General features: G+C 41.7%; 1 protein-coding gene across 2 annotated transcripts; it reads right to left on the bottom strand.

Annotated features, from left to right (window-relative positions):
* Positions 1-278: 278 nt before the first annotated feature.
* Positions 279-27000, bottom strand: LOC148031647 (serine/threonine-protein kinase CTR1-like). 2 transcript variants are annotated; one of them, XM_087685237.1, is made up of 16 exons: positions 26197-27000; positions 25713-26014; positions 25448-25592; positions 24131-24234; positions 23733-23956; positions 22910-23407; positions 20747-20787; positions 11991-12059; positions 4570-4670; positions 4271-4355; positions 4038-4136; positions 3876-3944; positions 2814-2945; positions 1299-1393; positions 938-1168; positions 279-701 (listed from the first exon to the last, which is right to left on the bottom strand). In XM_087685237.1, the coding sequence occupies exons 1-15, from the start codon at positions 26998-27000 to the stop codon at positions 1075-1077; spliced, it is 2862 nt and encodes a 953-aa protein (XP_087541363.1). In that variant the 3' UTR covers positions 279-701; positions 938-1074. The 2 variants fall into 2 exon arrangements, with proteins under 2 accessions (XP_087541363.1, XP_087541362.1); XM_087685236.1 differs by having other exon boundaries at positions 906-1168.
* Between the last annotated feature and the right edge of the window lie 467 nt (positions 27001-27467).

The following is a 27467-nucleotide window of genomic DNA, read 5'->3' on the forward strand; positions in this document are numbered from 1 at the left end:
GAGTGTCATAGTTCCTAACACAATGGACTTCCTATGAAGGAAAATGCCTTTCAAATTATCAAACACAATGACCCACAGCAACCAGGGCATTAGATCCACAATGTGCTTCGGAGAATGCAATAGAACCCCATAAAATTGGTGATGGAAGCATGATCCTCGTGATTATTAAGATAGAAGTATTAAATTGTGCCTCAGAAAAGGTGTTATACGATCAAATCTACTAAGCAGTGATCTGCAAGCTTACGATATGTTTATGCTGAGGCCTTGAGAGCTCAACCTTAGTTTCAAGCATATAGTAGAGGTGCAATAACAGTTCTGAAGTTGACCATGTATTGGCAGTGGTACCCTTAGCAAAACGTGATACCACCACCTTTGGCAACTGGATAAGTACAATGCAAAGTTGCCTTCATCCTTACAGATCCATTGGGTGAGTAAGAATGAAAGATAAAGACGAGCTACCTGTCCTCCTAAGGAACTGTGAAAGAAGGCATGCCTTGTCATTTACGCATTGTCCATTTTATCAATTTACAGGTATGGCAAGTACATGAAAAACAAAACAAACAATTCAAATAAAATTCCATGTACGTGTTGGTTAAAAATACATATCCTGCCCATTTGTTGAGTCACTGTTGGAATGTGGTGGTAGTGTCTGACTGGGCTCACTGCAAAATCGTAGCTCTCTAAAGAGCTCTACAAAAAGCCTGCCAAATAAATAATAAAACAATAAGTCAAGCACATCAACATGTTAGAGAAACTGTCTCAATTTCTGGGAGGAGAGAAATTCATGCACACAATCCCAGAACACTGAGAAAAATCTGAATTGTAAGGCCAGTCATGTCATAATGAAACAGCAAAGACTACATGAACCTGCATGGTTACAAAATACCACTTGAACAGTGCCTTACTAGGATATTGAAAGCCGTAGAAGTTGTCATACCAAGGCCATGGAAATATGTTGGTCTAGCAGCCAAAAACTGCCAGTGGCTACTGCATCCTAAACACTGTCATAAAGGTCAGACACAGGCTAACAATGAAACCCAGTTCCACTGACAAAAACAACAAAAAGGAGCTTAATCAGGAAGCTGCTACAGCTGAAGTTCCTGTGAGCCTCTGCAATGGTTTCAAGGCATCCATTATGCTTGCAAATGATGGACGTTGCCGTGGATCACTGCAAGAAGAGAGTATGCAATAGAGTTATCAGGCAGTAAATGAGCACCACTTATGCACATGCCCTCCCATAAACAAATACGTAATAAAAAGAGCTACCCCAAAAGAAATAAAAGATGCAAATAACCTACTTTGCCCAGCAGGATTCGATTAAGGCTGCTATATCTGGATTCATATCTTTGGGAATTTGAAGCCTTCTGTGCTGAAATCCAACTGCTCCAACAACCTGCACCAAGCTCCACATCAGTCCACACATTTTCATGCACAGGGTTATGTTCACACCTGCTGGTGGTGGCTTGCATAAGACCATATGACAAAGACCCAATTCATAATAACCTCAACCAATCTCTGGACTAGCTGGAATATTATGACCAATGGAACGATGTAGATAGAATCAAAGTGGGATGTCCAGTAAGCAAGAAAAAGTGTAGCGGTGAAGGTCATGAGAAAGTACGACAAAATCAATAAAAACATCCAAAAGAAGTCAATCCTTCATTTGAGATAACACATCAGGTCAGGCACATCCACACACACAACCGTATCAATACCTACAAATACACCCACTTTATGTAATTAACCCAAGTCTATAAACACATGGTTGCAACAGGAAATAAGATTTGATGTACATGAGTTTGTAGCACGAACACAATTTCCAAGTATATACAGCACTCCTACAAGCTCAGGACACAAAACCACAACAGACAAAAAGTGTGTAGGTGTGTAAGTACCTGAATTCAAAATTCGTGTGTCCAGGGAAAATCTTGTATGAAAACTGACAGACATTGGCATAAGTGTGTGTAGAACACCCAAACAAAAACGGTGTCCCCAAGGGAAAAGTGACAGATAGTGTGAAAAAGCAAAGTCAAATTGGGGTTTTTTGTGTGTGTCTGCTTGCCTGCATGCTCAGGACATCTCAAGTTTGTCTGTTAGTTGCATTTTGCCTGGACAGAGTTCTAGGAGACCCTAAACAGGTGAATAATGACATTGCAAAACATCACCATTTTTCGACGTCACCAATTGAAGCCATCTTGTGACCTGCAAAACCTGCTGCCCTTCATCTTTCGCCCACAACCACTTTCTACAATCTTCTTTTCTATTTGAAGAGCTGCATTGAGCTTTCCTTATACCCCTTCTTTGGCTCTCTTACTTCTCTTTCCTCCCTAAATCCTTATTTCTTTGGAATCTGTTCCATTGCCACCATCATGCCCACATGGGTGGGATCTGGGTGCCTACTCATAACCTTAGCGAGACATTTTCAGGCACAAATAATATCATTCATTGGTCTTAAATACACTCAAGCCAACCAAAAAACTACATTATGTTCAAATATTCTGTACATTCTCATCAGATGCACTTTTAAATGCATGCATAATGGTCTCTCACTGAAGTGGCTAAGTCAGTTAACTGCATCTACTCAGCATATCGTCGTCAAATGCGTCTGACTAACAAATGGATCATGAGAACTTCGCGTACAATTAGCATATCATCCAATACTATAAATGAAGTAGCTGCTACCAGTGAGACAAAACAAAAGATCACTAAACAAGCATTACAACATTTCAGCATTAACTGATGCTTGCGTAACCAATTGGTACATAAAAAGCAATGCAGGATCATCTCTATACTGATGTAGGCTTTAACTGGACCTGTGCAGGGCTCAGACCACTCCATGGCTGTTGCAGAGTGAAAATTTCCCATAGAATTACACCAAAGCTATATACATCAGCCTTCTCATTTGAAGGTTCATCTCGCAAAACTTCTGGAGCCATCCACTCAGCCTGAACACAGCCAAAACAGACGATTATAAAGCTAGAACATTGCAGAGCTCAAAACTTGGGGGTAGAACTTATTTGCATACAAAGTTTAACACTGAAGCTATTGTAATACCTACAACTCTAATTGAAGGATATAACAAGATATGCAAAACTGTCTACAAACTTCATTGGTCTTCGAGGCCCCTTTTAATGAACTGCAGACAAAGACACTCCTTCACTAATGAAATTTACAATAAACAAGCAATGAGCCCAAGACCCTTTAAGAAAAGAACAAAGTGCTTGTGCCACGTTCAGAAACTGGTGTGGGCATAGGACTTCCTCAAAGTGGTGTTTTAAAAACGAGCACCTGGTCAAGCCTTCTTAAAGGATCAGTTTTTTAGTTTACAGTCTTTTACATGTTCATGCAATAAAAGCATTGATTGGTCCACATTATGTGTTCACTGTTTGAGATAGCTCAAGTTAGGAGCCTTCAGATAAGGATTTTGACCTATTACTTGGAGATTATTTCTTCGTCGGGTGCACTATGCACAGAGCAAGGTAGTGAAGGTTGTCTCCAGGGTATATCTGTGTACACCAGAGGGAGTAAAGACCCACTCATAGTTGGGGGAGAACAAGGGTGGTTCCTATGCCTGGGAGGTGGTTCAGATGCCAGTCCTGAGATTTGAGCTTTGCATATTTCTCTTCTCATGTTATGGTCTGGGCCCTGGCAACCTGAACCAGAAGAGGGCCTAACAGTTTACTTGTGTACATACTCTTCCCTAAACCCTCACTTTTGTAAACTAACATTTCCCATAAGATAACAAGAAATATAACCAGCAGTTTGGACAGAGTCAGAATCCTGCCACTTAAAAATAACTCCCATAAAAGCAACCATCAGAGCAAAATTCTCATTAACTGAATTGAATGTGATTTAAAGCAGTTTTGTGAATGTACCGTTCCAGCAGCAGAGCGTGAAGAAAGGAAAGTTTCTGCCTTAAAACGTGATAGCCCAAAGTCACAAACCTGAAGCATGCCATCACTCATTTTCAGCTGTTTTCAGGCTGCTCCCATTCCAACAGCATTCACATTGACAACACCTTGGCCAAAACAAGTTACCTTCACAGTCCATGCTTTGTCCACAAGCAGGTTGGGTGACTTCAGGTCTCTGTGAACAATTGGAGGGCTCAGATGATGAAGATAATTCATTCCTTTTGCCTGTACAATTGAGCAGATGAATTATGGCCAGCGAGGTTTGTCTCATTCTGAAAGAAGGGAATCACAAAAAACTAGAAGGGATCTAAAAGCTCATGCTTTTGAGGGACTCAAGTCACAAAATTAAGCTCACTAACCACATCAAGTGCCATTCGAATTCGACGCTTCTCATCCAGCATCTGTCTCATTCCAGGTCTATGAAGAAGCCTGAACAGGCTACCTCTGAAGAAGAAAACTGAGAAGCATTGAGAAAATGAAACTCAACAAGCATCTGGAGTATAACTTACAAAAATCGCCTTGTGAGGGGTCAAAAAAGGGGACATTTGTGTTGCCATTCCTCTAAACAATACATACTCCAAGATGATGAACGAGAAAACAAATATCTGTTCTATTGAAGGGCTGCAACAGATAAACAAGTTTACTTAATGAACCATACCTTGGAAGATACTCCGTGACTATCGAGAGATTAGGCCACTTTGTCACTGCCCCCATGAACAGAACAACATTTGGATGCCTTGTCCGCTTCATAATGGCCACCTGACACAAAATTGACAAGTTCAAAAATAATCCTTTAAATACAACCAAGTTTTTGAGCTTCCAACAATAACTGCACAGCAGTTTATGTGACAACTCAAACTTTGGATGACACATTCATATAAATTCATTTACAGAAACACAGGATGACCCCAACCCCTAAATTAATGAACGCATTAATGCGTGCATAGGCATGTTCAAGTTGCTTTCAATGTTCAAGGAAGACCATACACTTTGCACATAGACTGCCATACTTCTCCTCTAAGTGGCTCCACCAAAAGGCCCTTACAATCAAGTATCCAACCTGTCCTCCAATTCGAAGGAAGCCTAATTAATGTCACTTGCAGGGATGAAACTTGCTGCTAAACCGTACCTGATGACATAGCTCATTGATGTATTGGCCTTCATGGACAATGATGTGTGTCAACCTTTATCAACAGGGATCATAGACAGGGGGATCCTTGAGGAGCAATAGTAGTTGGTGGCTGCACATTGTCAGCAGTAATTGCTACAGAAACAAGGTGTCTGCTGACTGCACTTATAGCCATATTGGCTAAAGCACTAGTCAAAATTTTGTATGCCAGATACGTACTGCTTACTCAGGATCAGATTGGTGGTTTCTTACATAGTCTTAGGGGACAGGCATCCAACTCAATCCTAGGGGATGGGCATCCAAGGGATGCTGCCCCCAATATATTTCATTGGAGGGACATAGAAAAGCTTTTGATGAAGTCTCTTGTAAGGTCATGGGACGTCCCCCCTCCAAAAATGGGTTGGGCTGTTTGTCACAGAAACACGGAGATTTAAAACATCCCAAGCGTGAATTCACCCCACCCTTTCTTTCATGCAACCAGTCCTGGGTCACCTGGCTGCCCTACCTGCTGCTCTCTCTCTGAAGAAGAAGAAGAAGAAGAATAATAATAATAATAATAATAATAATAATATTTGCATTAGGCCTTTTGGCCAGCCAAAGAAAATCACAACAATCATAAGTGAAGCCAAAAGGCTACCAAAATACAACACACAAATATCACATAGGGGGCACAACAGGATTGGAGCAAACAATATGCAGCCATGGAGCAGCCACGTCAGTGAGGACCAAGTCAGCCGAAACCATGGAAAAAATCTGTCTTAACAGTAATCCTCGAGCACGGGCCAGGCGACCATGAACACCAGAGGCCAAATCAAAAATAAAAGCATTACAGGTGCACCAAATGGGCCAGAGAGCAATCCATTCAAAAAATGGAAGAGGCAAGGAGTGGTCAAAGAAGGCATCTTGCCCATGAACCCAGAGCAGATGGCTGTTCACTGTTGTGTCACAAAGGTCCACAAACAGGAATCCAAATTTGTCTCCCAACAAGGCAGGAGATGAAAAGATGAATCTAGGTCTCATCACATGTAGTGCAAAAGATGCATCAGTCTCAAAGAGATCTAGCAAGCAAACAGCACATCCCCAATGGGAAGTCCCACAATAAGCAGCCTCTATATGAAAACTTTTCCTCAAAAGGAATCTTGGACCTCCACACTACAAGAAATTTGTCCCACTGCTTCCCTCTGCTACCCCGAACATGTCATAGTTTGTTGGCTTTCTTAGTGACCCATCTGATATCCTCAACCATCTTACGGTAAATCCCATTAGCTCACATTTTTAGGAAATCATCTGGTTTCAGAAACGCGCAATCCTACCAAGGGGAAGCAAGCTGAAAATCAAAAATCGGAGTATGTTGCTGAAGCTACTCCTACAAGGTTGACCAAATCTGGTTGTATCCTTTAAGCACCTGAAAGAATGGAAGAATAAAGAGTGGGGCTGACCAAGAATGACACCATCACATGAAGTCTACAACCTCAATCTGGCCATCTGATTAAATTTGTCTCGCTACATTTCTTTGTCAAGCCAATCTAGCAGCCTGAAGTGGCCAGCACTTCCATTCACAATGAATTAGCCCCCTTTCAGAGATTAGGAGGATGCCAAACTCAAGAGCAAAGAATCTCCTATCTACAAGAGCCAATCAAATGAGTAAGGACAAAGGACTATGAAATTTTATGAGGCCATATAAAATTTTTAAAAAACATACCACTAAGAAGCCCAGATAACATCAAGCGGCTACCCTAGTGGTAAGCCACTTGTTTTATTGACCCACTGACCCAAGTTCAAATGTCTCTTTTTTAAACACCTATACTAAATGACCGTGCAGAATGTGGGAGTTGAACCCAAGTCCTTTTGGTCACCATGCATTCAACTTAACTGACTGAGCTACACCCGTTTGGCCTCTCTCTCTCTCTCAAAAGCATAATTATATTAATTACTAAAAAAGTACAAGAGTCACAGATGAACTAAAAGGATAGCAAAGCAACGACGAAAACTGATGTGCCATGAGACCCAATCCTCCCAAGGGACAAGCCCTACATGCTACACAATATCAAGCTGCCAATGATCCCTCTGTGTGTGTGTGTGTGTGTGTGTGTGTGCACACGCGCGCATGAGTGCATGCGCCAAGGTAGCTTGGGCAAAGCACACCTAAGGATTGGTCATCGTGAATGAAGCAAACATTAAGCACCCCAATGGACATGCAAGCCATACAATTATGGGTGCATGAGTGGATCCCACAAGGTCTATGCACATTTCTTAGACGAGCCTAGCAACGATATGAGGCTTGGTACAAGATCGACAACCAAAGAAGTGAGAGCTTCAAGTGTAAGCCACAAACCAAGATGCATCGGCTGCAAGAAGGTAACATATGGTCATTAATCTTACCAACCTTGTTCCACACCCATTGTCAAGTGCATGAAGATCGTATGTCAATCCTCATCACATGGCCACAGCATCTTTGAGACAGGAGCACCATCCTCCACCTCCACTAAACCTTGTATAAGATGGCAAGGCACTATTTAAGTATCATGGGACCCAAACAAGGAGACCAATGGTGTTATTGCTCACTCCTCTCATCATCACATTGTTTTCAATGTTGTAATGTAAAAATACTCCCTCTAAATATCATGAGCATTGCTTTCTATTGCTTCTTCTATCATGACATCTAAATAAATACTAACCTTGTTTCATGTACTATTATGTTTGAGTATCGAAAGGTAGTGGTGAAGAAAATTGGGGACTATGGCCCCACATACAACCGTCATCATTGGAGACCAAGGTACCACATTATTGTAGGAGGCACACCTTGTGGAGCAAGCCACTACGAATCCAAAGTGACTATGGGCACACAACAAAGTGACCCTCATTGCAATTGGTTGGAGCAACACATGCACGAGATCTATCCATGGGCTTGTGATATGATCTAGAGGTGGGATTAAGCCACCAAATAGAGCGCTGGAACTGTGCTTGGGAGATACTATTCACATTGCCGTTTTACTGTGTGGTTCACTATTCAGCAATATCCCTATGGATAGGGTCCACAATTAAGAAAGCCAATGAAATGGTTAATTCAGTGCAAAGCCATCAGTTTGTGCACCATGAGTTGACAAAGAGGCATTCAGCCATAAAATGCCCCAATTTCCCACACGAAAAGCAATGCCCTGCAAAGTTACGCCAGTGCAACCGAAAGTGCAAAGGATGCATGCCTGAGCAATTAAGACGTAACCACGCAGGCCTTTTCCTAGCAGTGTCCCATAACATACATAAACGGTTACGACTCATGGCCCTGAGGCTCGGGGGGACCAGAACAGTGCCCACCATGGCCACGGCATCCTTTAACAGGGGCCAATAGACCGCCGGGCAATTTTCAACTTCAATCCACACCGGGCACTCACGTTGAAGCAGGCACTAAAAATCTGCCATTGGGCGCCATGGCACAACATGGACCAAACGACAATCAAAGAACAATGGCAGTTTGAACAGGAGATCAGCACGATGCTTCTCAGATTTCAACAGCACCTCATAAAAACCTCTGGGCCCAACAAAAATCTCTTCAACACACTCTCCTTGTAACAGACTGTGCAGCCACTGACAAATACGGAAAAGCACTGGGATCCTACCAATGACGAAGAGTATAACAGCGCGTTCATAAAACACTGAAAATGAGCGCAATACATGTTTCGGGTCCACAGTGGCTTCAAGAACATCTTCAATTCCAGAGTCAGAAAACGCTTCCCGATTATGTTGCACATAATCACCCAGCAGAGTGTTGGCAAACTCCAAGAGATGCTCCCAGTCAACATCCTGAGAGTCCATAGAATCCGAGGCAACCTACGCATAAGAACGATCCTGATGATCCATTGTCTCATCTGACGTATGCTTGGTGGGTTTGCCCGTAGGCTGGAAGTTAGGACCAGGGGGCAGCTCCTCTGTGCAAGAAACCATATCTTCGGGTTCCTCTGTATCGAAATCCGGGCCAAGAGCTGCCATCGTTTGGTCTAGAAAAGCCATATCCAGACCCGCTATGCTGTACTACTACGTGTACCGGTCAGCGGTCGAAGCAGGAGCTCACGGGGAGCAGAAACGGCGCTGGCCTCTCTCTCTCTCTCTCTCTCTCTCTCTCTCTCTCTCTCTTTGTACATATCAGTGGGCACGCTGTCCGGGACACTGCCTCTCTGACGACGGTCAGGTTTAGGGTTTACAGGAGTTGGGCGCCTCTGCAGTAAAGGACAAGCAGACGCAAGTCATCAGGTTTAGGGTTTACAGGAGTTGGGCGCCTCTGCAGTAAAGGACAAGCAGACGCAAGTCATCAGGTTTAGGGTTGACAGGAGCAGGCGCCTCTGCAGGAACAGAGAAGCACACGTAGGCGGAGCCTCGACCAGCAACACAGACAACAGAGACGGGGCAGCTACAAATGTGACAGAAGGGCGACGGCAGGGACCCCCGCGCCCAAGACAGGCGACGGACGAGCTCACCCGACGAAGGGCAAACAGCAGCGACCACGGTCCGCCATCGACAGCCTCTCTCTCTCTCTCTCTCTCTCTCTCTCTCTCTCTCTCTCTCTCTCTCTCTCTCTCTCTCTCTCTCTCTCTCTCTCTCTCTCTCTCTCTCTCTCTCTCTCTCTCTCTCTCTCTCTCTCTCTCTCTCTCTCTCATAAAAGCTAATCGTATTAATTACCAAAAAAAGTACAAGATTACATGATTACAAGATAAGGGGGGCCATCGTCCATAAAATCTGAGACATCACAGTCAAAAGAACAAAGTAAGCAATCTCTCTCTCTCATTCTCCTCCACTCAATTTTCTTTCAAATTCTAGATGCTGGATTGCTTCCAAATATGCACTGGTCCAATGAGTGGGCATGTTTATGATCAAGTGGGCTTGACTTTAGAGATCAGCTATCCACACTTTAAGCCAAGTTATCAGCTCCTTTTGTTTGCACCAGTTGTGGAGCTGTTACAATAATATTATCTCCATCAAATGGTGCAACATTAATGATGCAAACTTGCACATGCTTTCTTAGAGTGGAACTGCAAAGGCTGATCCCTTTACTCACTTGCAGGAGGAGCAAGGGCGAAATAGAATTTTATGCCACCTAAGTTCATAAAACAGTAAATACTATTTAACTGTGCTCTTTCACATTACAGCATGTGTGCACCCATATCTCATGCCACATCACATGTTTGCAATACCTCACCTACCAAAAATGGCCACTTTCTACAAGTTGGGCCTCATGGCGTGACCCCCATTTTATGTACTCATTACATGTACTAATTACAACCCTGTAACCTATGCTTTCAAGGAAGATATAAAAATGCCTCAAATTCTGGTTCCACTTCTTCTTGTGTCTACCACATATAGTAATGTTTAGACAGACACTTGTGCCTGTCACCAAAAATGGCTATAGGCACAAAGTCTTTCTGTTTCTGATCAAAATTCTTTCCACAGAATTACTCAAAAAGCCTAGGTAGAAACAGCAATATTACTCTTCATCATTTTCAATTCTCCAAGTATATCTCAAAAGCAAATGCTTCTTGTTTCATTCACAGTTGTGACCAAACTAATTTCACTTTACAATATCGTTTGCTGATTAAGTTATTTGCTTCCAAACAATGTAAACCAAGTAGAAAGTTACTATCCTTGAATAGGTGAACACTAAATAAGCAGATGAAATAGTAATAAGGATATAGAAAATACAGAGCCTCTAGCATTTAAGCTAGGCATTCTAGCAAAACACCAGAAAACATCATGCATTTCAATTTCACGCTTGTTAACAACATTTGAGCTAGGCATTCTAGCAAAACACCAGAAAACATCAAGCATTTCAATTTCACGCTTGTTAACAACACATGCTGCTCACATAGTTTATGCCATGGATCCTCGTTGGAGACTAGATTTAATCGAAGGATGTATTACAACAAAGGCACATGTCTAAGTAAGGAGTCCCAGGATTCAGGTTTGGAATAAAATAAGTTGGACAATTTATGACTAGATCATCAGATTATGGGCTGCTCACTAGAGCAGAAGGGCACCATGTGTTCACACATCCCTCTGCAAACATCAAGACACAAAAAAACAATCTCATTCTGTGCACTCAAATCTAATGCAGAAAAAAAGCAGTTTCAATCGATGTTAACATAAGGGGAGATGAAAGATGTAATATCAACCTCTTGAGGATCCTTTTGAAGAAAGATATTTTCAAAGATTTGGTATGAAAGATAGTGATTATGGATAGTAGACTCAGTCAGAATTCAAAGTATCAGCAATCTTGTCAATGAAAGACTAAGATACACATATATTAGGTTACAATAAAAGGAAGTCTGTCCATGAGAGTGACTAAGCTCATATGAGCTAAGCACAGGAGCTTAACTTTCAGCCTAGTCCTCCCACTTTAGTAAGCAAGCATAGTGAATGTCTTTGCTGTGCATAACGCAAGTAGCAAGAGAGCTTTGATGCAACATGTTGGCTTCAATTCTGAAGAAGTTTCACATAATTTTCAATCCTAGATATATGGGAACTGCTAGTGATGGTTAAACACAAAGATTCCCTTTGACATGTTTTTGTATTCAATGTCTACAATCCACACGTAATTAGCATGACATGTCATTTCTAGCGTTTACTGGATCCAAAGTTACAACAATGCTTTCCTCAAATGATATAGTGGAATACTTGTGAGACCAAGTATAATCCCTGGAAGAATTCATAAACCCAAAAAAAAAGTCGCAAATACCAATTAACAAGGTAAAAACTTTAATGCAATATACATCACAGCAATTGATAGGCTGAATTCAAAATTAGCCAGAAAAATAAGATAGAATAATGACCAGAGAAAGACAATCCAAGATGCACCAAGACATATAAACCACATCTGCGCTTAGACCAATGATCACAGTATATAAGCAATAATCTATATCAGAACAAGAGAACATGACACATGCACAATACAACATGCTTACCTCTCGCATAAACTCTTTTATCCGCTCCTCAAAAAAATCTTGCTCAATAAAGACCTTGACTGCTACATCCTGAGACATTGCATAGAAAGAAAACGATATCAAAGATAAGGAAATCCTCTATCACTCCATACTTTACATGTATATTAGCTAAGTTTGTTATATTTTAATACACTTTTCTATAGAAGTGAAGTCTACCTATCCTTGAACTGGTTAACAAATGCGCCATAACACGATTTCACAAGCATAACTATTAAAAAGAGCATTTGCCAGCCATGCGTATGTTGAGCTAAAAATGATTACAAACTGATTAGCTCTTTAAAACAGCCCCAAAACAGATACATTACAAAAGTTTCATTAAATGGTGTGCGGTCCTACAGAGCTTCTATGTCCCATAAGCAAAGCCCTACTTTGGGAGGATCCTTCTGCATCTATAAATAGACAAGCTGCCCAACCGTTCAGCCCATCCCTTGTCATGCAGGTTTCAGGCCATCAGCTACAAGCCATAAGCCCTCCCTCCAGCGGCAACCCCTAGCACCTTGTCCACTATGGCCATCCTACTGCCTAGACACTTCTAGTGCATGCTGCAACTTGCGCTTAATGTACTGCCGGCCCAATTAGCATCATTTTCACCTTCCTATGCTGTCATTTAGCTCCCTACTACCTCCCGTGATCAGCTGTCAGCATCTTTAGGCAGTTACATTGCTATGTTTACCAGTTCCAACCCCAGCAACTACTGCGTTTTGGTTTTCAGCCTGCTGTCCTTCCACTCTCAGCCTTATCTCAGCTTTGACTGGTGGTTACAGCACTCAATATCTGTCTCCGATGGACGTCACACATTGACACCTCCTCAGCCCACACCCATGAGAGCCATTGGTGGTTGGACAGATTTGCCCTTGTGCATCATGTACACTTTTTCCTTCATTTACAGCATTCATTCATTCACTTCAGAGTTCTCTCTCTTCTCTATTTGTATTTTGAGTTTTTGCATTTCACGTTTTGCATTTGTGTTTGAGATCTCTATGTTTCAATTGTGGTCATACACTCAGTGTTTTCTTCGGTAAACCCTAGCATATCTCCACAAAGTATTCCTCATTTTTGAAGTGATACACACTCTAATTTATAATAGAGGATCTATGCATATAAATCAAAAATAGAAGACAGCTAAGAGATTGCTCAATGTGAGAGACACAATCGTGCATGATGTATACTGCATTCTATAGCATACAATCCTATGTATACTGATCAAAGTAACAAACAATTTTAGATACTAAAATAAAGTATAAGACAATGAAAAGATCTTCATTGTTACAACCATTAGTAATTTTAGTAAAATGCTAATGTACATTGCCTCTGTCTCTGAGCCCTTACCCTAATGTATCAAAGTATAACCTAATGTACAGTATTAGAGGGGTTAAGAAATTGGTTAAGTGTACAAGATTGTATGATGGACAATGTAGACTTTGCAGTTTTGGGCAATGGAGGATTTGGGAATCAAGGTCTTTGATCGAGACGGAATTCATTGGAAAGAAGGTGCCAAAAGGCACAAGAAATTTCATTTGACTATAAAACTAGCCATGTTTGGTCACCATATCATGGCACAATGGCATAGCAATGATCATGTGACATTACATGTTGATGATATGGCATTGTTGATATGGCAAGATTATACCAAAGTTTCATTTCAATTGAGGAAAAAAAATTTGTTTATATGATTTGATTAGACAGTTGTATTCATATTATAATTATAATGCTATTTAAGTAAAAGCTTAATTTTCCTTTTCCTATTGTTTTTAGCACATACTTTAGTTTTAAGTTGACATACTATTATTTTGCTCCCATCTAGTACCACTTGAATTTCTTGTAGCAATCATGAGAAGATTGCCTTGGTCATCCTACATCTTTTCAACACATGCACCTGTCAAAAGACGACGTACCAACAAGACAATAGGGTTTGCAAGGAGGAACACGAAGTGAACTCGCTAAACACTGAGAAGAGAAGAGAAGAGAGAAGAAACTCTAATGAATGGAATGATGAAGATCTAAATCATGGAGTGAATGTGATACAAGGGAACAAGGGTGCCGTAGCACAAGGAGATGATAAAGACAACCACGAATCACAATGTCCTCCTAAATGGGTGTGAGGGTAGTGGAGAGGCTCGAGAGAAGAGATGACAGTCTAAATGAATCAGCCGTCAAGAATGAGTGACAGAGGCAACCTATAAATAGGCAAGAGATTGTCTAGGGTGGTGCCCGGAGGGAGGGTGCCGACTGTTGGGCGGCACCCCATTGTGGGCACCCAGCCTCTTTTTGGGGCTGTCCACTATAAAACCCTAAACGCAAAACGCGAAACCCTAAATGCAAAACATAGAATGCAAATTGCATGTGAAGGGTTTCTCAACAGCACCTCACACAAATCAAGCATCTTCTTTGGGCAAACACCTACAATCACCATGTCATGTACTTCGAGTGGTGTGTAGCACCTAGTCGAGCATTAGTCTATTCAATGCCACCCACCTATCCAACATCTCACATAACCTTCAATGCATCCATTATGGCCAAGCATGCATTTATTGATAAGATCATGTCAAAGAGTCAAGCTTTATAACTTAGTCAAACTTAATGCACCTCAATGCCCTACCCTCGTAAGGTGCCACCAATGATCCATGGTGCTCAAAATTATAAGGCCCCATTATGAGGAGAAGCCATGTGTAAGCATGGACATTGGTGCGTCCTGACTTGTATGTCAGATGAGGTCTATGTGACCGGATGGCCAAAAGGTGACCGTTGCAAGTCTAGCCTTTGGGTTAGACAAAGTAGTTAAAGTTGATAGCAACACAAGGCACACCGCATCAAGTTGCGAGGTAAGGAAGTTATCAAGGACCCCTATTTTGCGTTTGAGAGCCACGGAAGTAGCCCTTAGCTAGGGGTAGGAAATATTCCCTAGAATATTGCCTAGCCAACTAGTAAAGGTGCGCATGCAAGGTCAACAAACACAAGTGCATGTGGAAGGTCATCCCTCATGACCCCCTTCACATGCTATAAAAGGTAAACCCCTTCACAGCTTTCATGATCCATCCTTTTACCCAATCAGAGTTATTCCAACTAGCTTTAAGGTCTTCGCTTATCTTTTGTCTAGATCGCCATCTAAGCTTCACATTGGAAGCGTGCGGGTGGACAGAGCCATCTTTGTATTAGCTTGTTTGGAATTAAAGAAATTTTTTGTTCTCTTATCTGTTACGTACTCTCTTTCTCTATCTCTTGCTCAAATTCTATTTGTTGTGCGATGTAATTTTTCACACCTAAAAGTTATGAGACCTTATTTAAGAGTTGAAACCCCAACCTAAACCCCATTGGACATCATATGAGACACCTTGCCCTTGGAAGAGCACAAACACCATGGCAATTGTTGAGCTCCTGTAAGGACTCGTGCCTAAGTTTCACTATAATCTCCGCCATGACCCCCAATAGTTCAAAATCACTAAGAGGGATGACTTGATAGCCAAAGTTGGCAAAGTATCAGCATCTACTCATTGATTTCACCGCCATTAGTCTACCAAAGTTAGATGACAATCAAATCACTTTGTTCACAAATAAGTCGCTGCCCAATATTTCAATTTTATGCAATAAATCATCTCAAATCCATAATTACTCACCTTTTATAAATTTGAATATTGGCTTTCACATTTCCCAAGGTTGTTCAATTAGCTTCACAAGAAATCCTCTTTGCTATACATTTATAGAGGGACCTTGTTTCCACCCCTTATAAGGGAAAGCAAGGGGGTGGAAAGAAATACAATAACACCCACTCAGCTTGTGATGAGCAAAGTGAACTCTCTCAAAGATTAACCAGGTTACCAAAATGTCCCTAAAAGAAATAGGCATTGCCATCATTGCCAAAAATTTGGGCACTTTGATTATATAAATCCCTTGAACAATGTAGTATGCCCAACAATTATAATATTCATTTGTTTTTTAGACTTAAATATTTTAAGACATAGAGAAAACAAATACTTACAACTAAATATGGCAATTATTCAAAAAATTACAACCATAAAACATAAAAGTAATGAAAACAAGATTGAGGATTGAAGATGGGTAACCCCCCTTGAAGCAATATATTTTTACTTAACCTAAGTTCTTTAGAAAAGAGCTCAATTAGACTAACTTGAGATTCAAAAACGAGTAGTTTTCACTTTCACAAGATCATGTAAAGATATACATGGACACGCGAACCACTTATTATGTGACAAAAACCACTAATTTCTTTACAAGATGAGAGTAAAACGAGGAGAAATCAACCTTTCTCCACTTAGGAACAATAATATATCAATATGGCTTTCTTCTTGTTTTTGAAATTGAAGAAGAGCCCGAGAAAGAGCTACTACAATGAATTACATATCTATTGTCTTGTAAAATAGTAATGAAAGAAGAGGTAATATGGAGATATTTGATAATAGAGGAGTAGATGATAATGATGGAGATGGATGGGATCAACTTTAGGCTACTTTCAACTATTGTATAAGAGTTTACAGCCAAGAAAACTGATATCCAAAAACAAGGGGAAAATTAGTGCAAAAAGAAAAAGGGGATTAGCACAAGACAAATGTCCAACCACAAGTCATGAGATATAAAAGTGGTAGGACACTTAGAAGCATAGCATACAAGACCATCCTGTCAAAAATGCGTCAGAATATATGTAACCATGGATTCCTTGCCTTAGGCTAAGACCACCAAAGTGTCTCCTCATATGAGCTCAAGACTAGGAGCCAATCCTGCCCTCTATCAGAGAAACATCCCACCATAAACCTGAATGTCAATCCCAGCTCCAAGATTTGAATTTGCCAGACTGCAATCGATACGTCAAGTACATCCTTATCTAGAACCTATGCACCAATATACCTGTATAGATGAGGCGTAGCTGCCCCATCTCACCACCCTCTCACACTCCATCTCTAGCACTAAAGAGTCCTAAGAGATGACTACATCACCTGGACTAGAAAGCAATAGAGAAAGGGGAAGTCAAGCCCTTCCCTCAATGTGAAGAAGTAAATCCCGGCCATCCTTGGACTTTCCTTGGGCCAGAGGATCAAAGTCAGAGTCTAAGGAAGAGGATGGCTCGTTGAAGGAGTCTGCATCTCGCGTCTTCCGCTTCTCCTCCTCCTTTCGTGAGGCTGCTAACTTCTTACAATCCTTCCGCCAATGTCCCTTCTTACCATAGTGATAACACTCGGCCTTTGACTTCTTCTTCTTGTCACCCCTCTCTGAAATTGCAAAGGCCTCACTGGAACCTCCATAATGAGATGAGAGCCTCCCATGTAAACGCAAAGATACCTCATGCTCGAGCACTATCAAGGACGTATATGGAAAGCTCATAAGTGTAGAGGATATCTGCACGCCCAAAGCATTCGCCACTCCATTAAACTCCAAGGAAAGCTTGCAAAGTACTGTTCCCACTAGATGTGTTTTTGGAAGAGTAGACTGCATGTGTCGAAGTTGGTCATGTACCTGTGTAATATGCAACAAAAATGACTCAATGGTATCCTTCAACTCAAACTTCATCCGTTGAAGCTGGCCATAAAGAATCACAACATGCATGGGGAAAGATGCCTCCTAAAACATTTGAAGCTTCGACCATATCTCTAGGGATGTCCTACAGGAGATAACTGCCGGTAGAACTTCTTTAGAAATACACCGAAGTAGTGCAAAATACGCACGTGCATCGTCCGAATCCCATATAAGCACAACTTCCTCATGGTTGTCCTCATCAAAATCTTGAGGAAGAGGAAAAGGATACTGAGGCCGAGAAATAGCTCCACATACAATGTACCAAATTAGCTTCAGTACAAACCATGCTTTCATCACAACACTCCATATAAGATAGTCAGGTCCATGTAACTTATCATCTGGTAGAAGTGCACGAAGGAGCCATTGGGGGAGAATAAGAAGAGAAGATAGAGGATAGAAGGTATAGGGAAGGGGAATATAGCCAAAACAACAACAAAGACTTCACAAAACGAGAGTTCACATGCAATGTAACCAAAAATCTGATCAAAAACGAAGGCGAATTGCTGCAAAATGGAAAAAAAAACCAGTCAAAAACTACCCAAAACAATAAAAACGACCTATACAAACAGTCGCCCAGCCACAGTTAGGCGTAGAAAATGAAAGATGCAAGCTGACGGAGCATTGAATGCAGCAAACTGACGATTGTAGGCTGAAATCCAGACACAAGCTGAAAACACAGGTTGCTGGTTTGAAAAACGCAGGCCTGATCAGCAAGAGAAGAAAGACTTCTAATCAGCAAAAAATCGCAGCAAGAACCTAGATTTTGCATTATGATACCATGTTAGAACTCGTGCAGCAATGGAAGCGTAGACAAGTGCTAAAATAAACTATTGGACACAAGACAAAAGAGAAAGAAAACAGAAGAACACCGGCACCGACTCCTCTCTCCAACAAGAAAGACCATCCGAAGAATGATGATGACTATATGAGAGGAGGAGCCACTGAATAAATAGGCTCAAAATATGCCAAATATGGTAGCTGGTCAACCAACATTTAATGTTGGTCGGCCCACAATAAATGCCTAAATAATCACTAAGACAACCACAATGAAATGCCTAGAATACCCAATAATGTCAAGCATAGCCCAAACTCACACATGAGCTGACTAGACTGCTAACAATTTCATCTACATAATCACCTTGCAAAATGGAGTTTAGCCATTGGCAAATCCAAGAGAGCACCCATATCCTACAGGTGAAAAAGAGAATGACCGCTCTTTCATAAAAGGCTAAAAAAGAGCCTAGAACACTCTTGGTGTCCACAGTAGCATCCAACACATCCTCTTTATCCTAGGCTGGAAAGGATTCGTGATTGTACTGAACATATTCTCCCAACAACATATTAGCAAATTCCAAGAGGTGTTCCCAATCCACATCCTGGGACTCCTCAACCATATAAGTCACCTATACATAAGAATAAGCACCATGCTCGGATTGTGGAGGGGCTTGAGAATCAGCCATAACATCATCATTGGTATGCTCACTACATTCCATCACTGCTTCAGGCACATGTTAGTGCATTTAACAAGGGGGTTGAGCACTAGCGGCGAGCTGGACATAAGAAGGGGGGGCAGCCATCTCCATACAAGGAACCATTTCTTCCCACTCTTCATCATCAGAATCAGCCATAACATCATCATTGGTATGCTCACTACATTCCATCACTGCTTCAAGCACATGTTTAGTGCATTTAATGGGGGGGTTGAACATTAGCGGCGGGCTGGACATCAGAAGGGGGGCAGCCATCTCGATACAAGGAACCATTTCTTCCCACTCTTCATCATCCGAATCAGGCCCCAAGGCATCCACCACCTGATCTATGAAGACAGTGTTGAGCTCTAGCATGATGCGGGATCTCGATATTCAGATATTGTCAGCCATCCCCTTTCAGCTGCTGAAATGCTCTATCACAACAGTGTGGGCTGCTGTTGAATCACTGATACAGTCCCAGAGGCGAGTCTTCCGCAAATCACAGCACATTCAAAGGAGGTGGCTGAAGTAGAGTCCCAGGCCAGGCAAGCTGCAGTCAGCACACAGGCAACTCCAGGAACCAAGCGAAGGCAGAAAAGTACAGCCTAAGGCAGGGCGGCAATTGGCACAGAGGAACAAGCTGTTCCTGCACAGCGGTGGACAAAGCACAGGAGGCCTGCTGAGGTCGCACAGAGGGCGGCCAGGCCCCAGGCCTACGAACTGAAGCAACCAGTGCAGAGAAGGGCATGCACAGACTTGCTGGCACCGTACAGTCACCCAAAAGAGTTCGAGGAGAGAGAAGATGCAGCCACAAAAGATTCATTTGGGTTGTTGGGGAGCAAGAATAAACAAGCAAGTAAAACAAGTGAAACCAAGGTACATTTCAGGCTAGCCAGAACATTTCAGCCCATTTCGGCAACTTCATGTTTCAGGGTCTCCAAAACGTGTTTCATGGTTATGCTGACGAAGGTAGCATGTCAGCCAATGCTACACTACAGAGTCAATATTTGAGACAGCTTACGAAGGATTTCAGTTATCCCCAGCAACCACCCGTAAGCTCTACATAGAACCTAGAGTGCCATGGCATTGATATTGAACTTGATCTTCCATTCAAGGACCAAGCAAAGAGCATCCACTACCATTTTGTTCAGGAGTAGGATTCAGCAAGCAATAATCAAGCTCAAATACACCAGCAAAGTGGCTAATTTCTTCATCAAGGTTTTACCTTGAAGCAACCTTGATCAAGATCCCACCGCTTTGGCACTTCAGAGGTGGATTTTCTCACACCACCTCCATTGTACTCTTTTTCATCTTCATTTGAGTTCACATCTCCATGTTGTTCCCAACATGCCATTGCAAAGGGGGTATTAGGATATTACCTCTAGCTCAACGACAGTCACAACCCACTTTCATGGAAAGCATCCCACTTTTTAGCATACCAAACCACCTACTAGTGCACTCCATCAAACCTCTAAAAACCCTATCATGTCAATCAAACTTTTCAGCATTCATGACCAGTGTAATAATTTTAAAGCGGACTCCCTAGTCACACCCCACATCAAAGCACATGTTGAGAGTTGAGAATGACAAAGTCAACTTACAAAGCCCTACCACCTTACAGATCCATTCTTTCACATGCTCTTGTTCAATTTAAGTTATGATTTCAGACTGACAAAGTCAACTCACTAAGCCCTACCACCGTAAAGGATATAAATCACTTACAGATCCATCCAAATCAGCTCGATGCACTGTACCAAATGAGCCTGCCATACAAAACTTCAATTTGATCAAGGACTGCAGAGAAATGAAACCTAGAAAGCATGAAGTCCAACGCTTTTAAAACTTCTGTGAAGAAGTCACCGAATAGCATAAGCTTACTATACAATATTCAAAGCTAGCAAGATGCGTACAATTTTCCAGCATTGGTAAAAATATGTTTCATTAAAAAGAATTAGAAGCCAAAGAAATAAAAGAGAAAAGTACACAGTACGAAAACAAACATCACAAAAGAACTTCCAAGTACAAAGAAAATCCTTCAAAACCAATACATGATCTTGTGCAAACCACAAGTTTTTTAAAAGCACATTCATATTTAAAACTTTGGTATCATGTTGGGCAACAAATCAAAAGAAGAATTCCAATAATGCTATGGGTATTGATCTAAACTAGAAAAGAATAAACTTAACATTTGAAGGCAATAAAGAGTGCAACTTGCAGCCAAACATACAGCAAACTAAGAAACGTTTTATCCTTTATGTATTACTTCACAATGCGATTCGTGCTTCAAAGGAAACAAAAGAGATATCCCTTAACAAAGTCATGATACCAGAGCACCACATTTACCTGGAAGGGTTTGACCCATTTAAGGAAAGTCATTCCCATCCAGGACAGCTGGCTTATTAGAATAATATCACAAACAATTCAAAACAATCCAGATCCCTTACTCTGCTAGGGGACTGCCCACTATGTACACAACAGCACTTTGATAGGGCATTGCATCATGGAATGAGGAATGGTAAGAAACAGCATAGGAAGGACAGGAAACAGGAACAGGGTAATAAAGAAAAGGTATTAACGAACAACTTGATAGAGCATAGCAACATGGAACGAGGAATAGGGAGCAAAGAGCAGCATAGCAACAGTGTGTACAGAGGGAGCAAGCACAGGGTATTGAGAAATATGTATTAAAGAATGGGTAAGATTTAAAACTCTTAAATTCTCATTATGTTTGAAATTGAACAACTTCGAAATGGAAACAAGTCAAAGGCTGATTGGATGAAATTAATGGCTGGTTATTACAGCCTGTACTTTTTGGGCTCTGAGAAAGAGAGAATTATGGAAGTGTCTGTGGGAGTAGACTGCCAGTAAGAAGCCACAAAACAGGACAGCAGGAAAATAATACCTGAAATGGGAAAAAGTTTAAAAATGGTGGGGCCAAAGAACCAGTCATGCCCATTCCCTACAAGGGGAATGAGACAGAAACATTCCTAACAGAAATGCCTGCGTGAATGTTCCGACATTTAGGAATATGCTTCCCATTCTAAATTCTTCAAACCGGTGCTCCCCTGTTCCTATCATCCATTCTGCCTACTCCATATTGCTATGGATAGGGTCCACACATGCTACCATCAAAGAATCCACCTGTTTATCCTCTATCCTCAAGGTCACTTAACCAAGAGCAGAACCAGGAGTGCAAAAGTAAATTTGACAAAGTAGATCTGCATCAGCAGCAACAACATCTGCATGCCCAAACTGACAATAACAGGATGCAGGAAACTACCAATCTATGTGACTAGAAAGCTATCTACCAATCAGATACTCTTATGGACATTCTGTCTACAGAAATGCTCTGTAAAGGGGATACAACCCAAGGAGGCTTAATGGAAAACGATCTGAATCTGTGCATGGATCAAGGCAAAGCTCCTAGAGAACAGTCACTCAGGTTGAGAGGATGAGAGGTGCAGTGAAGAGAGGATCAGCCCTCCATAGTTCATATGATGTGACATGATGCAGCCCAGCTTCTTAGCCAGGTTCCCCAATATAAATGGTCTGGTGAAAGGGCATCCAAATTCTCTTTGTTCAAATTTGGGGCCCATGAGCATGTCTCAGATGGATCTACTCATTTGTCTTTCATAATGGTTCGTTTCTCTTTGTGATGTCTTTCTGGGTTCTCCCATTCATATTTTCTCCTCCTGGTTCACAATGTTTTCTCAAGAAAAAAGATAACTTGCAAAGTAACCGACCAACACGGTAAGCAGTACTCCTATACAATACACTTTCTGATACTGCCAGATTGATCTATTCCAAATATAGAAGCAATAAACAAAAAGACATCAATTTGGTTCTACATCTTTGCAATGAAGTGTTGCCAGCAGAGTTAACTACCTGCTCCAATGCGTTCCTTCAGATCAAGTTTCTCCCAAGCAATTTCCAGTCCATCCAATGCAAGTGATTGCTCCAAGTTCTTGGCTTTTACCAAAGTTCCTTCGTGTTCTTCTGAGAGGCCTGTTTGATTTTCAACCAGAATGTCCACCTCAGCCAACGAGAGCTCCAACTCAGGTTGAGTCTCAGCTTGCAGCATAGGCTGTTGTAGGAGAGGATCCTTGTTAAGCATCCCAGGAGAAACTAAGGCTTTAGAAGTTCTCTGTTTTGTAACAGAAGAATCCTTAGTTTCGCACACTGATTCTCCCACTTTTTTAAGGAATTTCAACCGCGAATAGTTGACGTCATTTGTCAGATTTTTGGCTTTATGTGCATATTGTATGGCATCAGCCTTATCAGTCAAGCAGCTAACCCTTGTGTTCGCTAACTTTGCACTAGTAGTACCACTTTTGCCTTTGTTCTGTATGCACTGCTGAAATGCAGGATTGTTTTCTCTTCGGCCTGAGCAAAAACACCCAATATGTCAACATTAAAATTTTGAGAGAATCTAACAAACTTGCAGCTCCTCAATAAGACGGAGGAGCAAGCATACAAAGTAGCCATGCGGATAAATACTTAACTTGAATACTAAAATAGGTGGCACAGACATGAATGTGGTAAGAACCTTCACCATTGAGTAAGAAGAAGGTTTGGTTTGCACTAAATTACTGTTATTTGAGACTAGAACTCAAGAGAGAAGATACCCAGCAGAAGAATGTGCTCCATTCACCAAAACTTTTAAATATGAAAACTGCCTGTCCTGATTGTAAGAAGAAAAGACAGATACCTGAGTCAACAAGCTGCCATCCAGACTCTGGCCCAGAAGCTTCGGCACTTTTTGAGCTGTCAGTGGATTTCTGCCACTCTAGACTACCATGTCCAAACACTTCAGATGCTTTTAACTCCGGGAGTCGAAGAGGTGAAGCAATTGATGGCAGAGGTTGGCATTTAAGGAATGACTCTGGACTGCTTAAATCTCCGGGATTAGCAATCAGGTCCACCAAAAACTCCCTGCACACAGAGAAAGGATTCAGTAACTGAAACTGTGTCCAATTACTTTTTCCCAATGAAATGCACATTGATCACATGTTCCAATTATATGAACATTGATCACCTTATTAACCATTCAAAAGCATCACAATTTAAAGCACCAAGACGAAGGTCCTATCCTAAGAAACGAGATACCTTTGTGTTCCACAAAGGATAAGACACGAAACTCCATCATCCTGCTCACAGTATTTACATCCCCGTGCAATGCGGCAAGGAAGATTCACACTATCAGCAAGAACCTGCAGAACTCAACATTAGAATTTTGGTCACCAAATAGAATAATCATAAATATCATGCACACAAGAAAGTAGATATTCTTCACGCACACCAGATACATGTACCATATCAAGAACAAGTAACCACACTAAAGAGATCAATCCATGCCTGACCTTTTCCAGTTACAAGACACCACATCTATGGTAGCACTTTAATCACAACTGTCAATGAATCTTCGAAAATTATCCTACGCTAACATCAAAGAACTCCTCATCTATCAAGGACAGTTGAACCTTTAAGTGAAATCACACCCAGTTGATAATCATAATCAGGAGTTTCTGGCCAGTTGAAGAAAGGGCAGTATGAACAGTGAGCTCATGCAGAGATAATTACTGTCAAACAATGCACTCACATGCCATGGCTTTCCTGTCTACTCGGAAATTGAACAGTGACATAAAAACCAATCAAAGATGAGCCATGAACCTACAGGCAGTATGGCAGAACCCAATAAGCTTAAAATTCAAGCATTCTGTGAAATGATATTTCAGGTTAAACAATCAAAGGCTGCAAGAATGTTCTAGGTTTAAGAGACTACCGAACAACTCACAATCAAACATCTTCACTCTTGCACCTGAAACCTGATACCACCCTCGAGGCATTCAAACTAATTGTTTAAACTCATAAGTCTTTGTTACAGTCTAAGACACTACATTTCTTAACAGGTTTTCCAATTAAGTGCTTTAAGTTGCTTCTACTTTGTACTCCAGACCGAACAGTTTGAAGGCCGATAAGGCATTTCTCAGACATAAGCAGCTACCACCTACAAGCTATCAAAACTGAATGCTTGAAACTCATCAGTCCATGTTAACAGGCTAAGGCCCTAAATCATGCTCCAGATCCAAGATATACAAGTGATTATGAAGGAGCTCTGCTGCCCTTGGCCATGCCCCAAAATTGTGTAAAGAGCAGCAAGAGTAAGCAACTCAAAATGTGCATTAGCTTAGAACCCTACATACCATATACCTGTGAAAAAAATGACTTTTAAATGGGCCTATGAGAAGTATAGAGTAAGAAATAATTTTCTAGGTGATTGCTTTCTAATGGTTGGAAAGCTGATATCATATCCCATTGATCCTTTGCTAAAGGTCCCAGAGTGTGAATGAAAGAATGCTCAAATCATCAGAAATGCATTCAAAATTGATAGCTCTTCAGTTATTAAGAATGAGAAATCACCACCTTATATAAAAGAGCTCGATGCCTGCAAACACCTGCTGAAAGACTTCCAATTGGAAGCACAACACAGTTCAGACACTCTTTCAATGCCATACTACCAGCCTTCCATTTCGATTTGAGTTCTCCTTGGTCAGTGGAAGCTGCACCCCTTAAAGACATACAGGCACCTATGTGTCAGACTATTAAAAATATCAAGCACAGTGTATATAAAGCAAAAATATGTCCAGTTAAAACATACTCTTGATGAACATATACTTTCAGCACATACCCCATAGTTTCCGCAACAAGCTTTCCCAGCAGTTCTGCAAGCTCCTTTGCATTTGTAGCCTTAAAAGCAAGATTAAAAGCCTGATTCTCAAGCTCACATAAATGAGAATCTCCATGTTTGTCGATAGCAATAACTTCCATTGACGTCTCTCTTGGGTCAACTGCCCTTAGTGAATCCAATGTCGGTAGACGGCCACCCCCTTCATTTGACTGATTACAAATCGCCCAGACGTGAGGATTCATTCCCCAAATGTAATAAAACCCATCATCTATTCTGTCAGCATAACTAAGGCTGCAATTGACCTGCACAAATGCTCCACTCAAAAAGTCAACATATTTACAAGACTTTGGTGTAGTTAAGAATGATGTGAGATGCCAATGCCACTCTTCTAGGGCATAAACTAAAGTATGATACATCAGGGTATCTTTCAGCATACAGACCAAAATTTAAAATGACCAAACACAAGCCCGGAAATGAAGCTTACCCAAAACCGAAGAGCTGTCGCTCCAACAGAACTACTGGCAGACCAGGATGTTGAACGATTCTCTTTCCCAAAGGAAGGCAGTAGAAGTGGCTCTTCAGCAATGTCCGCCTCTGCAACAAGGCGAAGAGCAAGTGTCAGTTGCAAGTTATAGCTTTGCTCCGTTTGCTGAGCCCAGCTTGGTTGAGACAAGCCATTGTGCTGTCTGGTCCCATCTTTCTTGCAAATGTCATCAGAGTATCCTCCTAAAAGTGCAGAGTCAGCTGCGCTTAGTGATACAGTTGGTGAAAGAGTTGATAATGGAACATCACTGGAGAGAAGGCTATCTGCAAAACTGCTGCCACTGGACTGCCGCTGTAGAAGCGAAGAAGCCGGAATAGTGGCATCTCCGACTTTAAAGCTATAATCAAAAGACTGACTTTTCAAATACTCGGTTCCAACTGGAAAGCGATCTGATGGACCCACAAAATGCTTCTCGGCTGCAGAAAATGCAAACCTATCTGCAGCCAAGCAAGGGCTCCACTCAAAAGGACTGTTATGAACCCTTCCAAGCTGTGAGGAGAAACTGTTGTCTGGATAATTTTTGAGATAGTCAGGTCCCTTATCCGCTCCTGATACACTAGAAATTCCTGACAGATTCCTTTCCATGCAAGGACCCCTGTTTGTATTGTAGGTTGCAACAGCTTCCATGTTGGTGGACACTGATACTCTCCCTGGAATAACCTCCACACAGGTATCCAGTGGACTGTAGGGTATATCGTTCAGCTGGCCCAGTAGCATGTACTCTGTAGACCTGCGGGCTCGCATAGCTAACAACCTTTTCTAGACCTGCGGAAGTTTTCTGTATTGTGCAAGCACAAGAATGGTTGCTCATTGCGTGGCTTTCGAGGCAAAGCCCAGAAGAACTACAAAAGGTTGGCTCTTTCAGCTGTTTGAGCTGCAGGAGCGAAATTAAGATGTGGCAGATATGGAACAATGACCGTGATTCCTGATGCAAAAGCAAACGCGCTCCTGTATGCGCATCTGCTGTTGAAATCCCTGGAAATGGTAGCCTTGAATAAACCCTTTTGACCCAATAGAAACCTGGCTTTGCCAAATGATCGCTGACCTTGAAGCGCCGTCCAGACAGGGCAATGGAGCAAAATGCTGGCTATGGCGGGAACCCCTGCAGCAGCCCCGTGCTTCCCGAAGCTCGGGGCATCCGTCAAGAGCGAGGCGTTTCCTGTAAAATCCCGGTTCGACAGAGGAAGGGAATAACGAAGCTACCTGCTCAG

Source organism: Lygodium microphyllum, chromosome 9, assembly GCF_053477565.2.
Source record: "Lygodium microphyllum isolate KBCC chromosome 9, Lygodium_microphyllum_v1.1.10, whole genome shotgun sequence".
NCBI lineage: Eukaryota > Viridiplantae > Streptophyta > Polypodiopsida > Schizaeales > Lygodiaceae > Lygodium > Lygodium microphyllum.